This window comes from Crotalus tigris, unplaced genomic scaffold (assembly GCF_016545835.1).
Source record: "Crotalus tigris isolate CLP2741 ecotype Arizona unplaced genomic scaffold, ASM1654583v1 scf7180000024310.2302065, whole genome shotgun sequence".
Classification (NCBI taxonomy): domain Eukaryota; kingdom Metazoa; phylum Chordata; class Lepidosauria; order Squamata; family Viperidae; genus Crotalus; species Crotalus tigris.
Genome location: NW_024100482.1, coordinates 1,081,169 through 1,106,188, shown reverse-complemented (window position 1 = coordinate 1,106,188; position 25,020 = coordinate 1,081,169). Strand labels below are relative to the sequence as shown.

At 39.2% G+C, this 25,020-nt stretch overlaps 1 protein-coding gene across 2 annotated transcripts in view; it reads left to right on the top strand.

Moving 5' to 3' along the window:
* SLC22A5 (solute carrier family 22 member 5) overlaps positions 1-24,420 on the top strand; it is a 38,013-nt gene extending 13,593 nt beyond the window's left edge. Inside the window, exons 2-10 of one of the 2 annotated variants that reach the window (XM_039324904.1) lie at positions 3,118-3,221; positions 4,820-4,974; positions 6,223-6,394; positions 10,253-10,379; positions 10,719-10,819; positions 17,838-18,052; positions 19,138-19,320; positions 20,072-20,207; positions 22,433-24,420. In XM_039324904.1, the coding sequence (XP_039180838.1) occupies positions 3,118-3,221; positions 4,820-4,974; positions 6,223-6,394; positions 10,253-10,379; positions 10,719-10,819; positions 17,838-18,052; positions 19,138-19,320; positions 20,072-20,207; positions 22,433-22,520 (1,281 nt within the window). In that variant the 3' untranslated portion in view covers positions 22,521-24,420. The remainder of the gene's footprint in view (positions 1-3,117; positions 3,222-4,819; positions 4,975-6,222; positions 6,395-10,252; positions 10,380-10,718; positions 10,820-17,837; positions 18,053-19,137; positions 19,321-20,071; positions 20,208-22,432) is intronic. The other variant, XM_039324905.1, reaches the window with a different exon arrangement.
* Positions 24,421-25,020: the final 600 nt, after the last annotated feature.

Genomic DNA, 25,020 nt, shown 5'->3' with positions numbered 1-25,020 from the left:
TCTAATCTTGCCATACCTCCAATGTTACAGAAGAAAAATTGAATAGCAAAATCGGGTTTCTCATACAAGAGCTTTGTGGACTTCTTTAAGTGGATACAGATGATTGTTTTACCTTATTCTAAATATGCCACTTTTATGCCCCCATGTCAGGGCATTTGGTGTCTTCTCTTTTCCCAATTAGCATTCAAGTTAAGGCTGATGGGACTTATACATTAAATGGAGGGTCGTACACAGCCCATTTCTGATGTAAAGAATTAGTGGTCCATACATTTTTATATGTACCATATATAAATTTGACACATGAATAAATGGGATGCAACACATTTTCCATACCTCACACTTTTAGTCTAACGAATTTATGTTTCATTGTTGGTTCTGAAAGGTGAATTTTATTTTAAATGCGCTTTTCATTGCAGAAGCAATGTTCTAGAAGATTGTATTATTAACTGTCACTCAGATGAACATGTTTCAGCCCATTATCAGTTACATTGTTGAAAGCAAGGAAGTCAAAAAGTATCCAAAATCCAAGTGAGTCCATAGTTTGAGAGTATTTTTCTCTATTGTTTGGGGGGGGGGGGAAACAAATATCGCATTTGAATAAAAAATATCTTATTAGTATTTTTAAAAGGTTATAGCAAAGCAAAATTAAACACACTTTTTCTGTCACGAGATATTCTCGGGATATATTTTAATTCATTTGAATATGGTTGGAGGTTATAAATATAATCCCCAAGTATTTGCCAGGCAAAGTGAATATCACATGCTGAATAATCTACATCATATTTTGGTGTCATGCCATTGGATGCTATGTTAAATAGGACCTCAATTGTTCAGTGTCCTCCTCCTCCTCTGTCATTATTGAATTCCTAGACTGAGAAAAAGAATCCTGATTGGCCCTGAGACTGCAATAAATTTGATTGATGGGCTGACTGACTGTTCTGCATATTCCTGTGTGTCATCTCTGAATTTAATCCTTTTGAATTGTTTATTTATTACATTTGTGTACCATCCAAGTCTGGGCAGTTTACAAGTAAAAACATTTTTAAACAATTACAACAAAGAAAGAAAAAGAGTAAAATATAGCAAAGATGACAGAAATTGGATAGGAACAGGAAAAAAAAAAACAGACTATCCAAGCAGGCTTCACTCACCCTTGCTAAATGCCAGGGAAAGATCCAGGTCTTTTTCAGAACACCCTTGGCGTTAGTAACTAAAGTTTGAGAAGTATTGACTAAGTTTTCTTTTACTACAACTTTCTATATTTTGTGCATTGTGTTTAAAAAAATAATATTAAATATAGTACTGTAAGAAGTGTGCAGCCTCTTATAGGTCAGTGAACTTCAGTAACCTATCTTGGAAAGCATTAGAGAATGACAATAATTTCTGCCTGATATACTATACAGTACTGTATTCAGTCCAAGCAACATTTCTCTGTCATAGTATAATTCTGCATTTGCGTGGTAATGGTGGAAGCTGTGCAAATATAACTTCAGTGATATTTAATATTGTTCCCTGTCAGCTGATTTCTGTTCCCAGGATGATAAAGGTGATGAGTTCTGCTGTTCTGAAAGATATTTGTAAAATCTGGTCAGAGAAATAAATATTGATTATTTTCCCCTATTCTTACAAATAGGGAAACTGAATGAAGTAACAATGTAGAATTTAACCCGTTTTGCTTGTTTCATTCTGGATTATTCAGTATTTACATTTTATTCATGTGGTAATAGATAATTTGTGATATTAAAAACTGGTTTTCCTACTGTAGTTTATAATCACTAGGAATATAGATTGAAATCACATGTTGTACCAAGCAAATTTTCAGTTTGTTTAATTTTGTTTTATTGAATAAATTATAGTTAGTTGGCTTTCTGGAACATATGAAGCCATTAACATGGTTTATGAATTAATTGGCTATATTCATGCCATGTGCACAGCCAAAATTAAATAACTATATATGACATATAGTATTGTAAAAATTTGGCTTCAGGTTATATAGCATTTCATGTTTTTTTTTTCTTTCTTGACCCTTTGTTTATCTACACTGATCTGATCTGTGTCTGCCAAGTAAATGTTATTGAAAGGTGATATTAATAAAGGCAGTTCACAAAAATTAGCCATCTGGTTCATTTTCTGTTCTTGTGCAAAACTATGTGTTTTAACTAGACATAAATAAAGAGCTTTGCTGTTCTGGGCATTTGAAAACCTAACTTAAAATGACCACTAGCAACTGCTTGAAAAGTCTGGGACAAAATGAAGTGCTGATTTCTGCTATAATTAACACTGCTTGTGTGTTATGCCTGGCAATTAACTGCTTATGTTGTTATGAAAACAATGAGGAAACCTAGTATTAACATTTAGTGTTTATTTTCAAAGTGTACTATACTTGGAAAATTCCTATTTACTCATAGTGACCAGCAGGCTATATAATTTATGTGTGTGACATCTACACAAATAGCAGTCTTGCTTCTCCAAATGTTGGCCCTTACATAGTCAAAATAATTAGTTATGCATATACCAGAGGCTGTCTAAAATAAAAATGAAAACGCAAATAAACCAATCAATCCTGAGAGACTCAAATATAGTTTTAATTTGCTCATTGTTTACAGAGTGTTGGTTGACTGAAGTGGGGAGAAATGGAAAAAAGGAGATGGTGATAGAATGAAGTACTATAGACAAATGGCTGTCTGTAAAGATGAATAGGAAAAGTTCACCCTGCAGTAGTTGTTGCCGTTTTTATGGCCAGTCAATGCTGTTTTGTTTTAGTATTTTGGTCAGTATACTTACTAAACATTTTTAAAGCAACCAGAGGTTAAAAACCAAGGCCCTGTGTGAATAACCAACATGTGACTTATTTGTCCCCCCCCCCAAATTCTGATGAATATTTGTTTAACTATTTGTATAATTGCTCTCTTTAGAATATTAACTTTGTGAAGGCGTAATATAAGGCTTTGACAGATAAGAATTTAAGGGGATAGTTTTTATGTGAAAATGATAATAGATAACCGTAAACCTTTTTTAATAATGTAATTGGTTATGGAATGATTATTGGGAAAGCATTTTTTACAAGTTAAAAAAATTTACAAGCAAGTTAAAATGCTAAACCTCTTTTTTTTCTAGTGGAAACTTGTTTGTGACAATGACTGGAAAGCACCACTAACTGTTTCCTTATTGTTCGTGGGTGTGCTGTTGGGATCCTTTATATCTGGACAGCTCTCAGACAGGTAAAAATATATATAATAAGTTCTGTATTTATTATTTTCATGCACAACTCATTCACAATGACAATTCTGGATTTCTGTATTTCTCGTTCCAAAGATGCTTTTTCAATAGGCAATTGGGCTTTCTTGGGTTTTTTTCTTTGAGAATGTTTTGCTTTTCATCCAAGAAGTTGCTCAATTGCCTTTTAGAAAAAGCACCTTTGGGACAATCATGACCTGGATGAATGAGAATCTCCATAGTTGTTAGTATTTCTTCTGTTTTCCAAACAATCAAATAGGGAAAATAGCCTGACTTCACAGTGTAACCTATTTCCAGGGTGAAGGGGCTGCCAGTAGAAATGCCATTTTGCCTTTTCCCACCTCCTTGGTCACTCTTAAGGCAGGGCTTTTCAACCAGTGGTATGGATATGACCTGTGGTACATTGGCACCTGGCAGGTGGTACACGACCATCCTAGAAAAGTGATAGCGGGGGAGGGGAATGAGCTGAACCAGTGGCAGCACCACACAAGCCTGCGTGAGAGATGGCTGGAGCTACAGGGCTGTCAGGGCTCAGCGGAAGCGCCAGGATCAGTGCCGCTTTCCAGCTGATTGGTGCTTTTTCGGGACTGTCAGGGCTCAGTGGAAGCGCCAGGATCAACGCCAGGCTCCAGCTGGAGTTCGGCACTGATCCTGACGCTTCTGCTGAGCCCAGAAGAAGCGCCAATCAGCTGGAATGTTGCAGCATCTCCAGGGTCTTGTGATTTACATTCAGATGCTTGGCGATTGATATTTATGACAGTCAGTGTCCCAGGGTCATGTGAAGTGACCAAAATCTGCTGCAACCACCCAGCAGACGGAGGAATAAAAACCAAACACCCCCCACCCCACCCCCACTGCCAATCCTCAACAGAAATGCTCACAACAATGAAAACTTTGGACAGGAGGAAGAGCACCGCCGGGCGCTGTCTTGCTTGGCTGTGGCTTGGAGGGCACTCTTTTCAGTGCCATTGTAACTTCGAACAGTCACTAAGCGAACTGTTGTAAGTTGAGGACTACCTGTACTTTACCACTTGTTTCCTTTTTTTTTTTTTTTTTTTGGTCATCAAGTTTTTGATACCTTGCTAGGCAACTGGTGGTTCTCGGATGTTGCCATATCCTAAAAATGGTACAATGGGTGAAAAAGTTGAAAAGCCCTGCTCTAAGGCAGGGCTCTTCAAACTTGGCCCTTTTATGACTTGTGGACTTCAACTCCCCGAATTCCTCAGCCACCGTACCTGGCTGAGAAATTCTGGGAGTTGAAGTCCACAAGTCGTAAAAGGGCCAAGTTTGAAGACCCCTGCTCTATGGGGTTAAAATCTAACCATCTGTTATTTTCCAATGTTTTTTGTCTATGTATTAGATTTAACTTGCATGGAGAATCTTTATCATCATCTTTCCTCCCTTAAAATTTTAATGAAATTTCATGAGAAGATTCTACTGTTGTCTTCATGTATTTAAAGTATAGCATTGTTCATATGTTTGAAAGTTGGCATCTCTTTCTGATGCTAGTTTGCTAGTTCAGTATTTTCATAAACTATTTAATAGCCATCTGATTTCTTTTATTGTTTTTTGTCTCATACAGATTTGGTCGGAAGAATGTCCTGTTTATAACCATGGGGATCCAGACTGCCTTTAGCTTTCTCCAGATCTTCTCAACAAGCTGGGAAATGTTTGCTGTTCTCTTTCTTATTGTTGGAATGGGTCAAATATCTAATTATGTGGCAGCGTTTGTTCTTGGTATGTGATTGTCTTAATGCAAACAGACCTTCTCAATAGCCTTACTCACTAGCTCAGTGAGGGGCATCTTTAATTTCTTTCTGTCTTCTCCACAGCAGTATTTCCAACATTGCTAAACAGAGCATAATTTAAAAATGTATCTGATAAAAGTAGAATTGGTAGCCAACCTTCTTGTTTCAAACTTGCATTCAGTTTGTACATTTGCTGTATACAACTAGAATAAGCACCACATATGAGACATCCTTCAACTCTTCTGATGTTTTGTTCATGATTTGTCCCTTCTTATATGCTCTGCTCTATATTAAAGGCAAGATTCCCAAGTGGGTGACTATGCAACTATCCTTTCTGCAAGGGGATTAACAACATTCAGTATCCGCCAGCTGGAGAGAACAATTTTATTCCTCACTAATGGCCCTGATGATTGCAATACACTTGCCAATTGGTGAGCTTCTTGCCCCTCTCCAGTCGTTTATTAGCAGTGAAAGATTATTTCTCCTTATTTAAATATTACTAATTTTTTGGAATAGTTTGCTCAATGGTCTTGAAGGAGAGGAAGAATTTTTCTCCTATTGGAAAATGCTTTTTAACTTTGTGATTCAATTTCCTCTCCTCCATTTCTTTCCTGCAAACGTGTTTGTAGGTGTGCACCTCGATCTCCTTTCTTCCTCCCTTCCCATGTCTGTGAATCCTTTCTATGGGATGTGTTAATTTCTCTCAATGTCTTATCCCTCTCTTTATTTGTCCCTATATAAGTCTGTGAGTGCATGTATCTGTGGGAAAATGTGTTTCAAATCCAGCACTGGTATCATCACTATATCTGTCAGCAATTTCTTAAAGGGCCTTTTCCTGGACTTATGCAGTAGCTGTGCAGATTCTGGAGAATCTGTATTTAGTTAAGACAGTGACAGCATGCTGGTAATGTATGCTCATACACTGCTATCACTGCATTCTATCTCCTGGACACAAAATACATAGTTTTCTGTGAACCTATAATGCAAACTACAAAAAAGTTGTGACTTGAAAGATCGGCTGACAGGAAGAGCAACAGTGTCCAGGCTGGCTCCAAAGTACCAGTTCAGATTTGATTCTGCATTTCTTCAAATAAGAATGGTTGACGTATATAAACTCACAGAAGAAGCAACAGTTCAGTGTATTTTTAATCATTTTTTCTCATATAGTACTGTGCATAAAATAATTGTTTTGTATATTACAGTAAACATGTTAATTCATTCTCAATTGTTTGAACAGGTGCAGAAATTCTTGGCAAATCCATCCGCATTATATATGGAACGTTAGGTGTCTGCATATTTTATGCATTTGGCTACATGATGCTGCCACTGGGTGCTTACTTCATTCGAGACTGGCGATTGCTGCTAATGGCTCTTACTATTCCAGGGCTGTTGTATTTTCCATTGTGGTGGTGAGTGTTTACTATTTTGAAGTCCCCATTGCCCTTCCCAAATTAATAGCAACTAATACCTTGGTAAGGCCACACTTGGAATACTAAATCCAGTTTTGGTCACCACGATGTAAAAAAGATGTTGAGACTCTAGAAAGAGTACAGAGAAGAGCAACAAAGATGATTAGGGGACTGGAGGCTAAAACATATAAGGAACCGTTGCTGGAATTGGGTATGTCTAGTTTAATGAAGAGAAGGACGAGGGGGGACATGATAGCAGTGTTCCAATATCTCAGGGGCTGCCACAAAGAAGAGGGAGTCAAGCTATTGTCCAAAGCACCTGAAGGCAGGACAAGAAGCAATGGATGGAAACTAACCAAAGAGAGAAGCAACCTAGAACTAAAGAGAAATTTTCTGGCAGTTAGAACAATTTATCAGTGGAACAACCTGCCTCCAGAAGCTGTGAATGCTCCAACACTGGAAGTTTTTAAGAAGAGACTGGACAGCCATTTGTCCGAAATGGTATAGAGTTTCCTGCCTGAGTAAGGGGTTGGACTAGAAGACCTCCAAGATCCCTTCCAACTTTTTATTTATTTATTTATTTATCTACTACTACTACTACTACTACTACTACTAATACCGTTAGGGCTAAATATGCTAATTGTCATAATTAAGGTAGAATAGTACCAACTAATCTTTACAATCCATTTTAATTTATTAATAGGAAATACTACTAAATTATTATTTTGTTATTTATTGCTAATAAGTAATCTGTTCCCCCCTCCCATGGCTAAATTGGACTGGATTCCCAAGGACATAATAATAAGTTAACAGTTCTCTTAGGATTATATTGTTAATAAATATTTAGGATTTAAATGCAATGCAAATGAGTGCAATTATGCAATGAAGAACTTTACTGCATTAAATTTCTGACCCATTCTCCTAAAGTTTTAGAGAAAGAAAAAGACCTGCAAGAGAAAATGACTTAGGAAACGTGCATTCCTTTCAAATTTGGTCTAGTACAGTCTAGTATTCATCCAGATTTCGTTCATGCTCACCTTATTAGAAAGGGTTTAGTAACATTTTTACAATAATAAGCAATAGTCATGCTCCAGGATATTCAGTCCTCATTCACTGCATGTTTTAAAAGTATAAAAGTCCTGCTGAAATACTATATTTTCTGATATACAGTTTGTTTTTACTATCCTTTAGTAATAAAACAGTGTTCTGCATTTAATGTTTGTATCTAATAATAACCTTTGTATTAATATATTTCTACAATATACAGATTAGGGGCATAAAATAAATCAATCATGGGATCTACTTTGAAATTCAAATATTGTGGAGATGCTGCAACTCCCACTACCCGCCTGTCTCTTCCCTCCCATCTCAGCCACCCACCCGTCCCGCCAGCACTCATAAAGCTGCTGTGATACTGGAGGCCTTGCTTCACCACATCCATAAGGCCCGGGGCTTCTCCCTGCCTCACCAGATCCAGGTCCACTTACTTTTGCCTTTTGGTGCGGCTGCTGACAGGTGTACCAAACTCCCAAGATGTGAGGTGCAGGCAAACAGCTAGCAAGCACAATGGTTCTGAAGGATAGAAAAAGGATTGTTCTAGTTTTCAGAATAATCACAATAAGAATGCCATCTCTCATAATGTTTTTGGCTAGAAAGCTAGCTGATGCGATGTTTCTGAAGGGTAGAAAGTGGATCACGTGGAGGGGAAGGCCTATAGTGGGCTGGAGAAAGTAAGCTCAGACCTTTGGGATCTGAGCTTCATTTCTCTGGACCACCACACATGTTCCCTTCCACTCATGGAGGGGAGCTGCCTACCCTCTTTCAGCTGGCAGTTCTTCCATGCCATTTGCTTAACCACTCATGTGATTGCTTAATGACCACAACTGAGAGAGTGAGAATTGTGGTCATTGAGCAAAGCAGTCATGTGGGCCTCTCAATTAACAACCACAACAACTTAGCAGCCAAAATTCCAGGTCCAATTGTGGTTGTATGTTGAGGACTACCTATATCAGACATGTCAAACACAAGGCCCGGGGGCCGGATGCGGCCCGCGAAGTGGTTTCATGTGGCCTGCAATGCCATCCTGGAAACAGTGAGGGAATGGCCCCCGCTGCCTTGGCCCTGGCCCGGACCTGCCGGGAGCCAATGTACAATTTTGTGGTGGCCATCTTGGCACATGCCCAGGTAGACCATGCCTTGGCACTTACCCTGGTCCCACCCCCTTCTGCCAGAGACCCTCAGATCTGTCCCACTCCTGCCCACGCCCTCACAGGCACCCTTGACGTGAATGATGTAGAACTAGCCACGCCCACCCAGTAGGCTGCACCCACTCTGGTCACATCCACCTGGCCCCCCAAGGGCAACCACAATGCTGATGCGGCCCTCGGTGAAATTGAGTTTGACACCCCTGACCTATATAATTAATTGGAAACTAACCAAATGGATCCATTTTCCCAAACACTCTAAAAAAACTAAACTATGCTATAAGTGCATTGTAGGTTATATGTAATTAAGAAGCATGTTTTGTGAATACGTATTTGGATGACCTTTTGAGATCTCTTGCAATTCCATGATTTTATATCTCGGTTTATTATTTGGCAGTGGTGTGATATAGGAAGATACTTTGTAGTAAAGTTTATTCAACAGGATCTTCAGTCAAATCATTCTTCTGAGTTTAAAGTTAATTCCAAAAACCAATATTAATTTAAAAAAAAAGCTGTTGTGTAACGATTCTGCCATTAAACAACTGTGGACAATTTGTTAAAAGTATATAAAATATTACACCACAAGATGGTGCCACTGTACTCTTTTAAAAATTGGAGAAGATACACCAAACTATCAAATATTTCTAGAGTCCTGCTCCCCCTGCCCCAAATTTTTAAATATCTGTTAGTCTATAGTTATTTTATTTCTAGAACAAGTTTAAATATATTTAGCCATTCCATCTCAAATGCTTGGATGCAGCTAACTCCATCAATCAGAGCCAAGGTATTGGAGGAGCATTCCTACAGGCCTGATCAGAGTTTCTATTATTATATTAGCCTTTCCTCAGAGCACTCTTTTTTTTTTTTCAAACTCACAAATATATCACTTCCATCACATCACCTTTAAAATTAGGAACAAGTAATGTTGTGTTACCGGAAAAAAACACATTTTCAGACATTATAAAACAAGTGATCTTATACCTTTATCTGGAGGAGGGAAAATCTCCAAATTGCCGTATCTCTGGATTTTTCAAGCCTAGGTAGCAAATCAGCAAAACCATCAACTTATGTTTTATAGGAAAAAAAGAAAATTCTGTAGAAAAGGCATCCTGGCTATCCTCCTCTTCCCTATTCTCCATTAAGGACAGCCAGTCCTTTCAGTAATTTTTGGACCAGAAAAGTTGTGGGAAAACATCCTGGATGCCCAGTGAACCACTGTTTTTTCTGGCAGTCAAAACTGAAGTGGTCCCAGATGCATAGAGCCCTTTAGCTGAATAGGAGAGGTAATCCTTCAGTCAGCCAGTTGGAGCCATGCAGGTCACTGACCTCTGTCAGGATCCTCTTCTGTGTGACATAAAACACTCACCCGAAGAGGACTTAACTGCAGTTCCTGATGAAAAATACTAGTTTCCTTCCAGATCACCTTGATCCAGCCTCAGCCTCTCCACAGCAAAACCAGCCTCAAGATGGAGTTCTGATGTGAGAGTATATACATTTTTAACCCAAGCATTCATAGCTGACTATAAGCTTTCTTAATATTTTTTCTGAAACAGTATTTGATTGATAATGTGGGAAAAATATCTGCTGATAAGTATATCAAAGAAGGTTTGTACTTCTAGTTATTCTATTGACGTTTGTAATAAAATACTTGCAGGTACATTCCAGAATCTCCTCGCTGGCTACTCTCTCAAGGAAGGATTCAAGAAGCAGAAGATATCATTCGTAAAGCTGCAGAAAGGAACCATGTTGTAGCCCCCGAAGTAATATTTGATCTTGCTGAGGTAACCATGTATATTGAGTCTGTGAGTTATTTATTGTTAGGCTCCTGTGCTTGGAGAAAAAAACATGAATTAAAATAGTCTGTTCTATGTGTCCAAAGCCTTTCAGTCCCTTTTCATGAAATTGCTGGTTGTTGATTCTATAACATGACACTGGGCCATGATTCTAAAATAGATAGTTCTTACGTGAAAATTATTCTATGCCATTTGTTATAATTTTGCAGCAGTTTATTTGACATACTGTATTTTTCAAATAAGCAATGTTTGCAAGTTATCTGCTTATAAGCCAACAGGTATGTTGGGTGTCGTTTGATTCTCATATGCATGTATTGTTTTATATAGCTGGAAGATTTGAATTCCCAAGTTCAGCAGTCCTGCAGCATTTTGGACCTTGTGAGAACCCCAAATATACGAACAGTCACTATCATGTCTGTGATTCTATGGTAAGCAACTGATAAATCAATTCCTAGAAAATGCCTACATTTCCAAAGTCCAGAAACCAGATTTCAAGAAGTCAATGTCATGAAATTATTTACTTGCAGAAGAATAAGGGCATGGGGCACTTCTTAGACTTGCTCATGGAAATCTATATATCAGTTTAAATCTTAAGCATTTATTTGCTTAAGTACCATTGTCTTGGAAAATTAGCTTTCAAAATATCACCCACTCTAGAGATTTCATGTCTCTCTGCCTAATATGAGTATGTTAGTCTCAGATGATTTCCTAATCGAACTGTTTCCAGGAGCAAGTTTAAATTCTCCACATACAAATTATTATATCAGTCTGTCTTGGTTAGCTAATTATGGGTATTCTGAACGACTTGGAACTTGAAAGAACATTTAAAAAACCTTCATTCTGCCACTTTTTACAGTTGCACTATATCAGCATGCAAATTGTAAACACGTGGCTGGCCTCTAGAAACCACTTTTCTTTGTTGTTCATGTAATGCCCACAATCTTCCATTTTATACTTCAGGTGACATTTAGGCTAAGGATTCCTTGTAGATATGGATCTATGTGTAATTACTGTTTATTTACTAATACTGGTTTATGACTGTAATAAGGATTGGTTTATACCGGGGTAGGCAACCCAAAACACTCAAAGAGCCACTTGGACCCGTTTCCCACCAAAAATAAAACACTGGGAGCCGCAAAACCCTTTTGATATCTAAAATGAAGATAACACTGCATATATCCTTTTTTACCTTTATTATAGGTGTGTGTATGTGTATGTGTATGTGTGTGTATGTGTATATGTGTATATATATATTTGTTTTCTGAGGTTTTCGCGGGTATTTGTATGTAGGTCTTTGGTTGTTCGGGTTTTCTCCCACGTAAAATTGGAAGTGTCTTGGCGACGTTTCGACGAAGTCCCATTCGTCATCTTCAGGCTGGTGCTTTCAGCTTCGTGCCTCGAGCAGCAATGTGTGGTCTTAGCTGTTTCTTCCTTTTAACTGCCAGTGGGGGTATGAACTGATTGGGTGGGAGCTTGGCTGTGTTCTGATTGGTGGAGGTGTGTTCTGATTGGTTAGGGGCGTGGCTGTGCTCTGATTGGCTGGGGGGTTGGCTGTGCTCTGATTGGCTGGGGGGTTGGCTGTGCTCTGATTGGCTGGGGGAGTGTTCTGTTTGGTTGTGCTCAGGTTAGTCTGAGTTGCAGAGGGATTCAAGATTTTGGGCTGCCCTGCCATTCCTTGGCTTCGCGTTCGTGGTCATGCTTCCTCTTCATGGAGGGTGTCAGTTTGCTTCATGTATGGATTGGGGGGGTTTAAAGTGGCTAATGATGCAGCTGTGGTCTGGCTTCTGGTTTGTGGTCGTGCCTCATAGTCAGTGTGGCTTTGGGTCAACAAAACGCTTAGCTGACGAACAACACCTAAAGCCCGAACTACACACTCTCACCAATGTACTAACATCCAATGGATTCCATAGAAATAAGATTACAAACCTAATCCAAAAAGAAACCCCCACTAAAATCCAAGACAAAGAACAAGAAAACGGCAAAGCCATCCTCCCATACATAAAAGGCACCACAGACAGAATCAGTAAGATCCTCCATAAACACAACATCAAAACAGCATTCTGCACAAACAGAAAAATATCCACCATCCTTAGAAACCCCAAAGATAAAATTGAATTAGAAAATCAAGGAGTATACGAAATCCCATGCACCACTTGTCCCACCACATACATCGGACAAACCAACAGAAGAATAAGTGCACGCATTGAAGAACATAAGAACTCAATCAAAAAAGAGGAACCAACATCTTCCCTGGTCCAACACCTTAAAGCTACAGGACATGAAATTGACTTTAAAAATACCAGAACCATTGCCAAAAGTGAACATTTTAATAACAGAATAATCAGAGAAGCCATCGAGATAGAAAAACGCCCACACAGCATGAACAAGCGAGATGATACCTCCCGCCTACCAGCCATTTGGAAACCCGCCCTTATTGACAAACGACTCCCTAACACAAAAAATGATACCAGACCCACACTCACAAAAACCACACAGGAGGTCACCACCAAACATCCACGCAAAAAACAAACCCAAAGCCACACTGACTATGAGGCACGACCACAAACCAGAAGCCAGACCACAGCTGCATCATTAGCCACTTTAAACCCCCCAATCCATACATGAAGCAAACTGACACCCTCCATGAAGAGGAAGCACGACCACGAACGCGAAGCCAAGGAATGGCAGGGCAGCCCAAAATCTTGAATCCCTCTGCAACTCAGACTAACCTGAGCACAACCAAACAGAACACTCCCCCAGCCAATCAGAGCACAGCCAACCCCCCAGCCAATCAGAGCACAGCCAAGCCCCTAACCAATCAGAACACACCTCCACCCAATCAGAACACAGCCAAGCTCCCACCCAATCAGTTCATACCCCCACTGGCAGTTAAAAGGAAGAAACAGCTAAGACCACACATTGCTGCTCGAAGCACGAAGCTGAAAACACCAGCCTGAAGATGACGAATGGGACTTCGTCGAAACGTCGCCAAGACACTTCCAATTTTACGTGGGAGAAAACCCGAACAACCAAAGACCTACATACAAATACCCGCGAAAACCTCAGAAAACAAATATTGAACCTCTACGGGGAGGAAATCCACCATCTGACCAGGACCTATGAAAAACTTGAAGTCCAAAGAGCTTCCATTTTATGCGACCTCGCATTCCTACGCAACTGCCGAGATCAAAATCTAATCCCCACATGTTTCCAACTGAAATTCCACTCCAACTCTGCAGCCACCAAACGGATCCTGAAAAGAACAGAATTGGCCCTAATCAGAAATGAACTTCACACAAAAAGATTCCTCCTAGACCGAATTAACAAAGATCTCCTCACACTCCACCTCAAACTCAGCAACAAGATCCACCCCGCACTTTGGGACAAATCCAAACAACTTGCCGTCTGGAGAGCCGAAACACAGACCACCCTCAAGACAGATACACACACCAACAAACTCCGAAGACTACAAGAACGCCAGAAACAAACCCCTCCTCCCTCACAGCCACACATGAAGCAAACAGTGCATAACATCTCAGATAGGATCCTCACCAAAGCCGAAACCAATGTCCTTTCCAAAGGATTCAACTTTGCAGTCGCTCCCAAACACATCCCCACTGAAACCATTATATGTGGAGTTGAAACCAGCCTGACTAAAATCAACCCCGACGACGCCAACAGAATCAGACTCGAAATCACCAACATCCTCTGCACCAGCAAGCCACCCAAAAGCAACTTACCCAAAGAGGAACAGACAGCACTACGTAACCTTAAAGAAGACACCAGCATAATAATCCTACCAGCAGACAAGGGCAACGCCACGGTGGTTATGAACACATCTGACTACCAAACCAAATTAACCAACCTACTCCAAGACTCCACATACAAACCCCTAAATACAGATCCCACCACCTACCTGGAAAAAACCACCAGATCCAAAATAAAAGCCTCCCCCATTAGCGAAGAGATCCAGCAAAGAATCATTCCCAGAGAGAAATCATCCAGATGCCCCAAACTCTATGGTCTCCCCAAGATACACAAAGAAGGAACCCCACTCAGACCTATAGTCAGCTCCATAGGCTCACCTCTACAAAACCTAGCCAAATTTCTCGCCAAACAACTACAGCCCTATGCAGAATCCATCACCTCACACGTAAAAAACTCATTCCAGTTTATAGAGATCATAAAGAAACAAAACTTACAGCCCAGCGACCTACTAGTGAGCTTCGATGTCATATCCCTCTTCACACAAGTGCCTATCAAAGAAGCCTTGACAGCTATCCAAAACAAATATAACCCCCCCAAACACATCTTAGATCTGACCAACCACTGCCTATCCAACACATACTTCATCTATAATGGACAAAAATACAAACAAACAGAAGGAGCACCCATGGGATCACCCCTCTCACCTGTCATTGCCAACCTCTACATGGAACACTTTGAAACCCAAGCTCTAGAAAAATCGGATCACAAACCCAAACTCTGGCTCAGATATGTAGACGACACCTTCATAATCTGGCCACATGGGAAAGAAAAACTGGACAACTTCCTCACACACCTCAACAGCCTACACCCCAAAATACAGTTCACCATGGAAACAGAAGCTAACAACCAACTTCCCTTCCTGGATGTCTTAGTCTACAAGAAATCCAATGGCTCCCTAGGACACACCATCTACCAGAAGAAAACACACACAAACCGCTATCTGCACGCTCTCTCACACCACCACCCAGCACAGATCAACTCTGTAGCCAAGACACTCATCTCCAGAACAAAACGCTTAGCTGACGAACAACACCTAAAACCCGAACTACACACTCTCACCAATGTACTAACATCCAATGGATTCCATAGAAATAAGATTACAAACCTAATCCAAAAAGAAACCCCCACTAAAATCCAAGACAAAGAACAAGAAAACGGCAAAGCCATCCTCCCATACATAAAAGGCACCACAGACAGAATCAGTAAGATCCTCCATAAACACAACATCAAAACAGCATTCTGCACAAACAGAAAAATATCCACCATCCTTAGAAACCCCAAAGATAAAATTGAATTAGAAAATCAAGGAGTATACGAAATCCCATGCACCACTTGTCCCACCACATACATCGGACAAACCAACAGAAGAATAAGTGCACGCATTGAAGAACATAAGAACTCAATCAAAAAAGAGGAACCAACATCTTCCCTGGTCCAACACCTTAAAGCTACAGGACATGAAATTGACTTTAAAAATACCAGAACCATTGCCAAAAGTGAACATTTTAATAACAGAATAATCAGAGAAGCCATCGAGATAGAAAAACGCCCACACAGCATGAACAAGCGAGATGATACCTCCCGCCTACCAGCCATTTGGAAACCCGCCCTTATTGACAAACGACTCCCTAACACAAAAAATGATACCAGACCCACACTCACAAAAACCACACAGGAGGTCACCACCACACATCCACGCAAAAAACAAACCCAAAGCCACACCGATGATGAGGCACGACCACAAACCAGAAGCCAGACCACAGCTGCATCATTAGCCACTTTAAACCCCTCCAATCCATACATGAAGCAAACTGACACCCTCCATGAAGAGGAAGCACGACCACGAACGCGAAGCCAAGGAATGCAGGGCAGCCCAAAATCTTGAATCCCTCTGCAACTCAGACTAACCTGAGCACAACCAAACAGAACACTCCCCCAGCCAATCAGAGCACAGCCAACCCCCCAGCCAATCAGAGCACAGCCAACCCCCCAGCCAATCAGAGCACAGCCACGCCCCTAACCAATCAGAACACACCTCCACCCAATCAGAACACAGCCAAGCTCCCACCCAATCAGTTCATACCCCCACTGGCAGTTAAAAGGAAGAAACAGCTAAGACCACACATTGCTGCTCGAGGCACGAAGCTGAAAGCACCAGCCTGAAGATGACGAATGGGACTTCGTCGAAACGTCGCCAAGACACTTCCAATTTTATGTGGGAGAAAACCCGAACAACCAAAGACCTACGTATATATATATATATATATACACACACACACAGAGAGAGAGAGAGAGAGACACATATACACATTAAAAATAAAAGTAAAAATATGACTCTTGGGAATATCCATACTATTAAAACAATGATCATCAAAAGAATGCTTTAAGAGAATAAAATTACATACACACACAGGTAAAAAAAGGATATATGCAGTGTTATCTTCATTTTAGATGTCAAAAGGGTCTCTCTCTCCCTCCCTCTCTATCTGCCCTTGGTCTGCCACTCCTCTTCCCCCACTCACTCTCTCTCCCTCTCTCTCTTTTTCTCTCTCTCTCTCTTTCTCACCCCCCCTCCTATCTGCTGCTCACCTGGCAAGCTTCAAGCTGTTGTCCAACAACCTCCGGGGTAGGCAACCTCGTCTCTTTTATGACTCATGGACTTCAACTCCCAGAATTCCTGAGTCAGCCTAGCTGGGCTAGCTAGCTCTCTCCTGCCCTTCCTGCTTCCTTCAGAGACGCAGCAAAGGGAGGAGCTCCGCCCAGAAAGCTTTTCAGCTCCTCGGAGAACACTGTGAGTGCACTCTCTTTTACACACACACACACACACACACACACACACACACACACACAGACACACACACACACAGAGAGAGAGAGAGAGAGAGAGAAGCAGGGAAGTGCAATTGCCTCTCTCTGTCTCTGTCTCTCTCTGCAAAGGCAGAGGAGGTTGGGAGCCACAGGGGAAGGCTTAAAGAGCCGCATGCGGCTCCGGAGCCGCAGGTTGCCGACCTGTGGTTTATACTGACACAGAGAGACATAGCCACCCATCCACGTCCCAATTTATGTCATCTTTTCTCCTTAGCAAAAATTATACATGTCCAGTACTCTGTTGTGTGCTCATCTTGGATTTCTACGCATGACAAAGGGAGTAAGGCATTTTCCTATTTTGTATGAATGGAACGCATCCCTGGAAAGAAATTTTAATAATATTTACTGGCAATTGTTTTGCCAGTTATAAAAAGAGATATCAACAGTTTAAAGTAAAGAATACAAGTGCATAAATGGCAAATTGCCTCATACAGTGTAACAAAATTAATATTCTGTCATTCCAACACTCTAATAGAAATGCAGGTAGTTCTCACTTAACAGCCACAATTGGGACTGGCAACCCCGTCACTAAGTGATGCAATCATTAGCAAAACATCACATGGCCACAACAGACTTACAATCTCTCTTCCACCGTGATCGTTAAGCAAATTACCGATAGTCGTTGGGTGAGACATGTGGACATGACTTGCAGTTTTGTTGCTGGCTTCTCTATTGACTCTGCTTTTTGGAAACTGGCTGTAAAGTGCGCAAAGGTAATGCCCGCTGGTTGCAAAGTCTACCCACTCAAGTCCCATGCAGAATAGTGTCATTGCCCCTATATGTTTGTTATCACCTAGATCTGTCTTTCAGGATGGTGATTTCCATAGGCTACTTTGGCCTTTCTCTGGATACCCCTAACTTGCATGGAGACATCTACCTCAATTGTTTCCTTTCAGCAGTAATTGAAATCCCAGCTTATACTATCTCTTGGCTGCTCCTTCAGCATCTGCCTCGGCGTTATTCAATGGCAGGAGTCTTGTTCTTAGGAGGCTGCGTTCTTCTTTTCATTCAGTTTGTGCCTGCACGTAAGATTATTTTTTTTTGACACTTTATAGATATAATCAATGGGGATAGCCAACTAAGGTTTTTTTTAAAAAAAGCACTTTTGCATAATAATGCTACGATACACAGAGATATGTTGCAGACCTACTTCATTTTGTGTTCATTTTGTTTCTCTAGTGATATTAAAAAAAGATGTGCTGTAATTCTGATTTTTATTTATTTGTTCTTTACTGTACTGGCAATTAAACTCTAATATATTAATTTTTCATTTGATAATATCATTTCACTATTAGAAAAAAAATGATAATAGAAATTCTACTTCAGTAGATGTATCTGATAACGTAGGTTCTTGCCTGAAGTAGAATAAAATGGCTAATATACCATAGAGATATAATAAAATAGGGGTATTCCTCATTAAGTGTCAACAGTTGGGAGTCATAACCCCATTACTAAGCTAAATGACCATTAAATGGAAAGTCACTTGATTGTGACTGTACTTTTCCTTTTCTCCATTCCCCCACCCTTTGGAATGCTCACCCACTCCACCCACAGCACTGAGATAGTTGGTTCAAAAATATTCAGTTTCTGGCTTAAAACTAATCAGACTCCTAATTACTTCCCTTGCCCTTTGGAATGTTCCCTGGACATTGGGATAATTAGCAGTAAGGGAATTAATGTTTGTATTTACATTCATTGAAGAAAAAGAGATTATAAGAGACTAAACAGGCACACAGTGGAGAATACACATTGAAAGCAGTGCAGTGGTGCTGGCAACGGTGAGCATGCTCAGCAAACGGCCAATATATTCCTCACTGTGGGCCATCTTACTCTCTTGTAATCATTTCCTCTCCAGTCTCGGCTCTGCAATGGACGGGAAAAAGAAAAACAGGTCAGGCACAGGGCAATGTATACTGACTGTAATGGTGTTCATGTGATTGTGGCATTCAGGTTATTTAGGGACAGCACCATCCTAATTTTGAACGGTTGCTGAATGAGGCACTTGGTAAGTGAGGATTATCTATAAATGAAGAAGAGAAAAAAGGCAGGCAATTGGTTTTATTGATTTACTGGCAGATTTAATTTCATTTTGTTTGGCTCTTGCTTATAGACCTCCATGTTCTGTCCATCATCCTCGTGATGATTGGAAAGTTTGGGATCACATCCTCCTTCTCCATGGTTTATGTGTATACTGCTGAACTCTACCCAACTATTGTGAGAAACATGGGAGTTGGAGCCAGTTCAATGGCTTCCAGAATTGGCAGCATCCTCTCGCCTTATTTTGTGTATCTTGGTAAGTTGTCTATCGTTATATTTTCTGCCAACTCGATCATATGCCCTGCTTTTTAGTATTACAGTGAACGCTTACTGGTTTCTGATATACACACACAATTCTTTTTCTCCTTTCATTTGTAACATTTTATTAGATTATAGAATACAGTACAAAAATACAAAAGCAAATAGTAGGACACAGTGGGGAGGGAAAAGAAGGAGAAAAATGAGGGGGAGAAGGGAAAAAGAAAAGAAGAGGCATTGACTTCCAACTTCCTCTGTTGCAGAAGAATGAAGCATTAACATTGAACCTCGACTTTTTACTTCTCCATAATAGTATAAACTAGTCATTTCTGTAAGAATAAATCAATCTAATCAGTAAAACCCAAAATCCAAGTTTCATTTTTTTCCCATCTCAAGCACAAAATCCAGAAGCGGTCTCCAAGCAGAAACAAAAGTACTCATATTCTTTTCTTTAATCAAAACGGTCAATTTAGCCATCTCTCCTGTAGCCATTCATCCATAGTGGGAATTGAAACATCTTTGCATTTTTGTATATACACATTTATAATATGTTGCTAGGAAAGATGTATAGAGATGGAGAAGCTGATCCCCATTTCTGATCTTCATTTTGAGGAAGTCATGATCATCTTCCAGATCAGATCCAAATAAATCTATAAATGTAAACAGTACCTCGAAGCCACAATATTAGGAAATGTAAATGTTAAGCAACTTGATATGAATAACTCATTGCTACTTGTCCTTTCTACTAGGTGCTTATGATAGATTTCTTCCTTACATCTTAATGGGAAGTTTAACAGTGCTTGCAGGAATCCTGACCTTTTTTCTCCCGGAAAGTTATGGCACTCCTCTCCCAGACACTATTGAACAGATGCTAAGAGTTAAAGGGTAAGGATGTTGCAGAGTAGAAATAAGCAGAAATCCCAGCTAATATTGCAGCAGATTGTTTTTGAAAAGCATTTGAAATTTATTACAGAAAATATTAGAATACCATAATATATTCTTACCATAAATATTATTAGTGTACTTAAAAGAATGGCATAATATAATAATACAATGGAAGATCATGCCAGACAAATCTTATTGCATTCTTTAACCAAGTGACAAAATTAGTGGATCAGAGGAATGCTGTGGATATAATTTACTTGGACTTCAGTAAGGCATTTGATAAAGTAGACCACAACCTACTACTTGATAAGATAGAAAAATGCGGGTTAGACAGCATCACCACCAGATGGATCCGTAGCTGGCTGACTGGCTGTACTCAGTGTGTGGTCCTCAATGGAACCGCATCTACATGGAGGGAAGTGTGTAGTGGGGTACCCCAAGGTTCTGTTTTGGGCCCAGTGTTCTTCAACATCTTCATCAACAATTTGGACGAGGGGATAGATGGGGAAATCATCAAATTTGCAGATGGCACCAAGCTGGCAGGAATAGCCAACGCTCCAGAAGACAGGCTTAGGATACAGGAGGATCTGGACAGACTTGAACACTGGGCACTATGTAACAAAATGAAATTCAGTGGTGAAAAAAGTAAGGTTCTACATTTAGGCAAGAAAAACCAAATGTACAGGTATAGTATAGGGGGTACCTTGCTCATTAGTAGTAACTGTGAGAGGGACCTCAGAGTCCTAGTGGACAATCACTTAAATATGAGCCAGCAGTGTGCTGCAGCTGCCAAAAAGGCCTACACAGTGCTGGGCTGCATTAACAGAGAGATAGAATCAAGATCACGTGAAGTGTTAATACCACTTTACAATGCCTTGGTAAGGCCACACTTGGAATACTGTATTCAGTTTTGGTCACCACAATGTAAAAAAGATGTTGAGACTCTAGAAAGAGTACAGAGAAGAGCAGCAAAGATGTTTAGGGGACTGGAGGCCAAAGCATATAAGGAAAGGCTGCTGGAATTGGGTGTGTCTAGTTTAATGAAGAGAAGGATAAGGGGGGGGGGACATGATAGTATTCCAATATCTCAGGGGCTGCCACAAAGAAGAGGGAGTCAATCTATTTTCCAAGGTGCCTGAAGGCAGGACAAGAAGCAACGGATGGAAACTAATCAAGGAGAGAAGCAACCTAGAACTAAGGAGAAACTTCCTGACAGAACAACTAACCAGTGGAACAATCTGCCTCTAGAAGCGGTGAATGCTCCAACACTGGAAGTTTTTAAGAAGAGACTGGACAGCCATTTGTCTGAAATGGTATAGGGTTTCCTGCCTGAGCGGGGGGTTGGACTAGATGACCTCCAAGGTCCCTTCCAACTTTATTAGTATTATTAGTATTAGTATTATTAGTATTAGTATTATTATATTTGAGTCTAAATTCATGGAGTCATTGAGAGTTAGCAGCATACAAGTTTAGTGAATTATAAATTAACATTTAAGAAATTAATAAATTCCTAGGAACAGTGTTATGATACGCAAGAGAAATTCTAGTTGTTCCTTTCCTAACTTTTTGAGACCAAATCATAGTTCTGTTAAATTAAAGCTATACAACAATTTCCCAATAACATTTTCAGTAATTGAAAGCATGGTTTAGTTCTAAGTTCCTTGCATCTGAAAAAGATGAAGTTAGCTGATGTTTGGGTAAGACGGGCTTAAACATAACAAGCCAACCATATATTTTTATTATGATCAAAGCATGCTCACTCCATTCCTGAGTTTCACAAAAGCCGATAGGTTTTTGTGAAGATCATCTCTCTCATCTTTTCCAAATCATTAAACCAAAATGGGTAGTTTTCCATAAGTCTCTAGAATGCTATTTTTGTATTATATGATAAGCCTATATAAACTACAGTAGGTTTCCCAAGTTGCCATAGACTTTCATGGAGGGGTACGAGTAGAGTTTAATGAAATTACACAATTTTGCTTCTTATGTACTTGCACAAAATGTTTCAGCATAAATATGCTAGGAATTAATATCTTTCTGACCTCATAATGCACATTTTAGTCATTTATGCCTTTGTACACAGGTTGGTTTGAAGCGAGGCATGTTCACATTTACTGCATATTAAAGAACAACCATATTCCTTAAACATGAAGTTGAAATACGTTTGAATTATTTTGGAGGATTATATTATGAGAATGTCTTTTTTCCCTTTCTTTTTTTTACAGAATTAAAAATATAAAAGCACTGAAACATCAAAATAGAACAAAACATACAGAAGACAGTTCAGTTATTCTAAAGACCTCAACATTCTGATGAAGCTGCATTGCTCACAGTATTATACCTTGAAAATTTCCTTTAATTTGCTTCCAGAAAAGACTAACCTAAACACTTTTTTCCTAGTATGGTAAACATATTTATTAAAAATACATTCATTTTGAGAATGTAGATACTTTCTATCCCAGTATGGGATTTTTGCCAACAACTGCTTCATGGAGCAGTGTTGGATATGGAATTTTGTTCACTTTTAGGACATGTAACAACTATCCTTTTTGTGAGACTGTATTTTTAAAAGATGCTTCAAGCTGCAAGTTAAATGTCTTAATACCACTTTTGCCACACAAAATGGCAAAACATTAAATAGGTAATAGAGTTTTGATATTGTCACTCCAGCTTTCTCTTTTCTTGAGAGAAAAAATAAGCTTGAAATGTTAGAGAGAAACTGGCAAAGTAGACCTAAAATAATTATGCAAATGACTGAATGTAATAAAAGGGGAAGAAATTGAAGCTGATTCTTTTTTATGAACACATTTGACTTAGAAATGGAAAAACAAATGTTCTAATGCAAAACACTGGCAAATTAGTTTTGTTTGCAGAATTAATTTCTTTACTTCGGATTTAAATGAAAGCCACAATATACAGTTGATTTACACCTGGGAATAAAGTTTTGCCTTATTTAGACATGTTTATTTTTTATTAAAAAATAAGATTAGATTACATTTATAACTCTTTTTACTGTTCATTGAATTTCCTCTGATGCTAAAAGACTGTGGAAGCACATGCTCATCTGTATTTCCAAATTCTTTAGTTTTGTTCTGTCTCTGCATAAAATAAATGATACAGATATGTAATAAAAATATTTTATAATACTTAATGGGAATGTAACAATCTGGGTTCTTCATCTTACCTAAAAATCTAATTGTTGCCTTTGGAGTAAGCAGAGAACGATTAAAATGAGTATCATGACATTTATAAACAAGGTTGTTGACCATACAGTTGGAACAAATCTACTAAAAAATAATTAATTCTCAGAATTAATAGATTCTGGGAACTATCTAAATTGCATTATATGCTTTTCTTTTGCATATTATATTATTAAAAGAATTAAATGATTTTTATGATGCATAGTGCAATGAATTTTACACAGATTAATAAATCTGATATAATATCAAGCTGTGCTTCTGTGATAACTTGTTGGTTGCTTTAAACCTCTTTAGCAAAAATGACACATAAATATACTGAACTATATAAGCACTTTTGCTTCTGATAGATGCAGAGAATATAAATATTTCAAATAAATGTATGGAAGCATTGTAGATTGTCCATACTCAGATTGTTACACCCAATTCCTTGAACTTGCTATTTTCTCAATAAGGACATGTATGCATAGCATCTTATCAAGGTAGTAACTATCTAGTTAAAGGAATCTCCTAGATGTTGTTGTAACACCATGCAGAGCACGCTAGAACTACTTGCTTGATCTGATCTGTTTTGAAAACATAATGAAATCTTACTCAGCAATACGTGATAGGTTTTCAGCATTTCTTTCTAAAAGCCTTTCTTACTTTAGTTTTTCTGAGATACTATTGGATTTCATCTCTTCAACAAGTATTCCACAATGTTTCTTTGAAAACCAGGTTGTCAGCCTTACAGCCATGCAAACTACCAACTGGAGTCGACAGAGTTTATGAAGAAAATAATAGTATCTCTTGTACTCTTTTAAAAAGATAGTAGAACATAAAAGAATCTCTTGACAGATTTATGTGCCTTAAAAATATTCCCAGGTCTGTGGCCTTTGGATGTGGAGTTGCATTTTATCAGATGTTTTGTCTTCAAATCTTGAATAGTAATTCTGAAACGCTTTATTTATAACATATTTTAATATTGGGACGTCATACTGATTCAAAATAAAAATCAATTTATTTCCTTGGGAAAATATGTTACTCTTTTGAAAATGTTGTCTGCCTCTCTCACATTTGCTCTAAACAAACAAACAAAAATCCCAAATTTGAAAACCTCATAGGAGAATTTCCCAAAATTCTTGATCATTTTCATCGTGCTTTTCTGTATCATTTTTAGCGGCCAATAGCCAGAACTGTACAGAGTTTTCCAAATGCACCAACATTGTAAACGTTACGATGCTGGTGGTTTTGTGAATTTTATTTGTACCCTGGGATTTACACGTTTCGCTGTGGGGGTGGATCCTGCACCAGCATTGATGATGTTACCTAGTTTGGATAATGAAACTTATGCAAGGAAACAACTAAGCTCAGAGAGAACCAAAGACCCCTCATTTCAACCCTGAGCTACAAATATTCTTCTCCATCATCATTTTCCATCAAACTTTACAGGTTGCATTTTTCATCATGGGTGATTGAAGACAAGCAAGACAAGTTATTTTTCTCCCTCTGGACGCCAAATATACAGTGCTTGTTTTAAGGTTTAGTGGGGAGTTCCAGGAAGAGGATGGAGGCCTGGAGCAGGGCTGGTTATCCAGATGTTGCTAGCAGTCCACCTTCTAGTACTGTGCAATGCT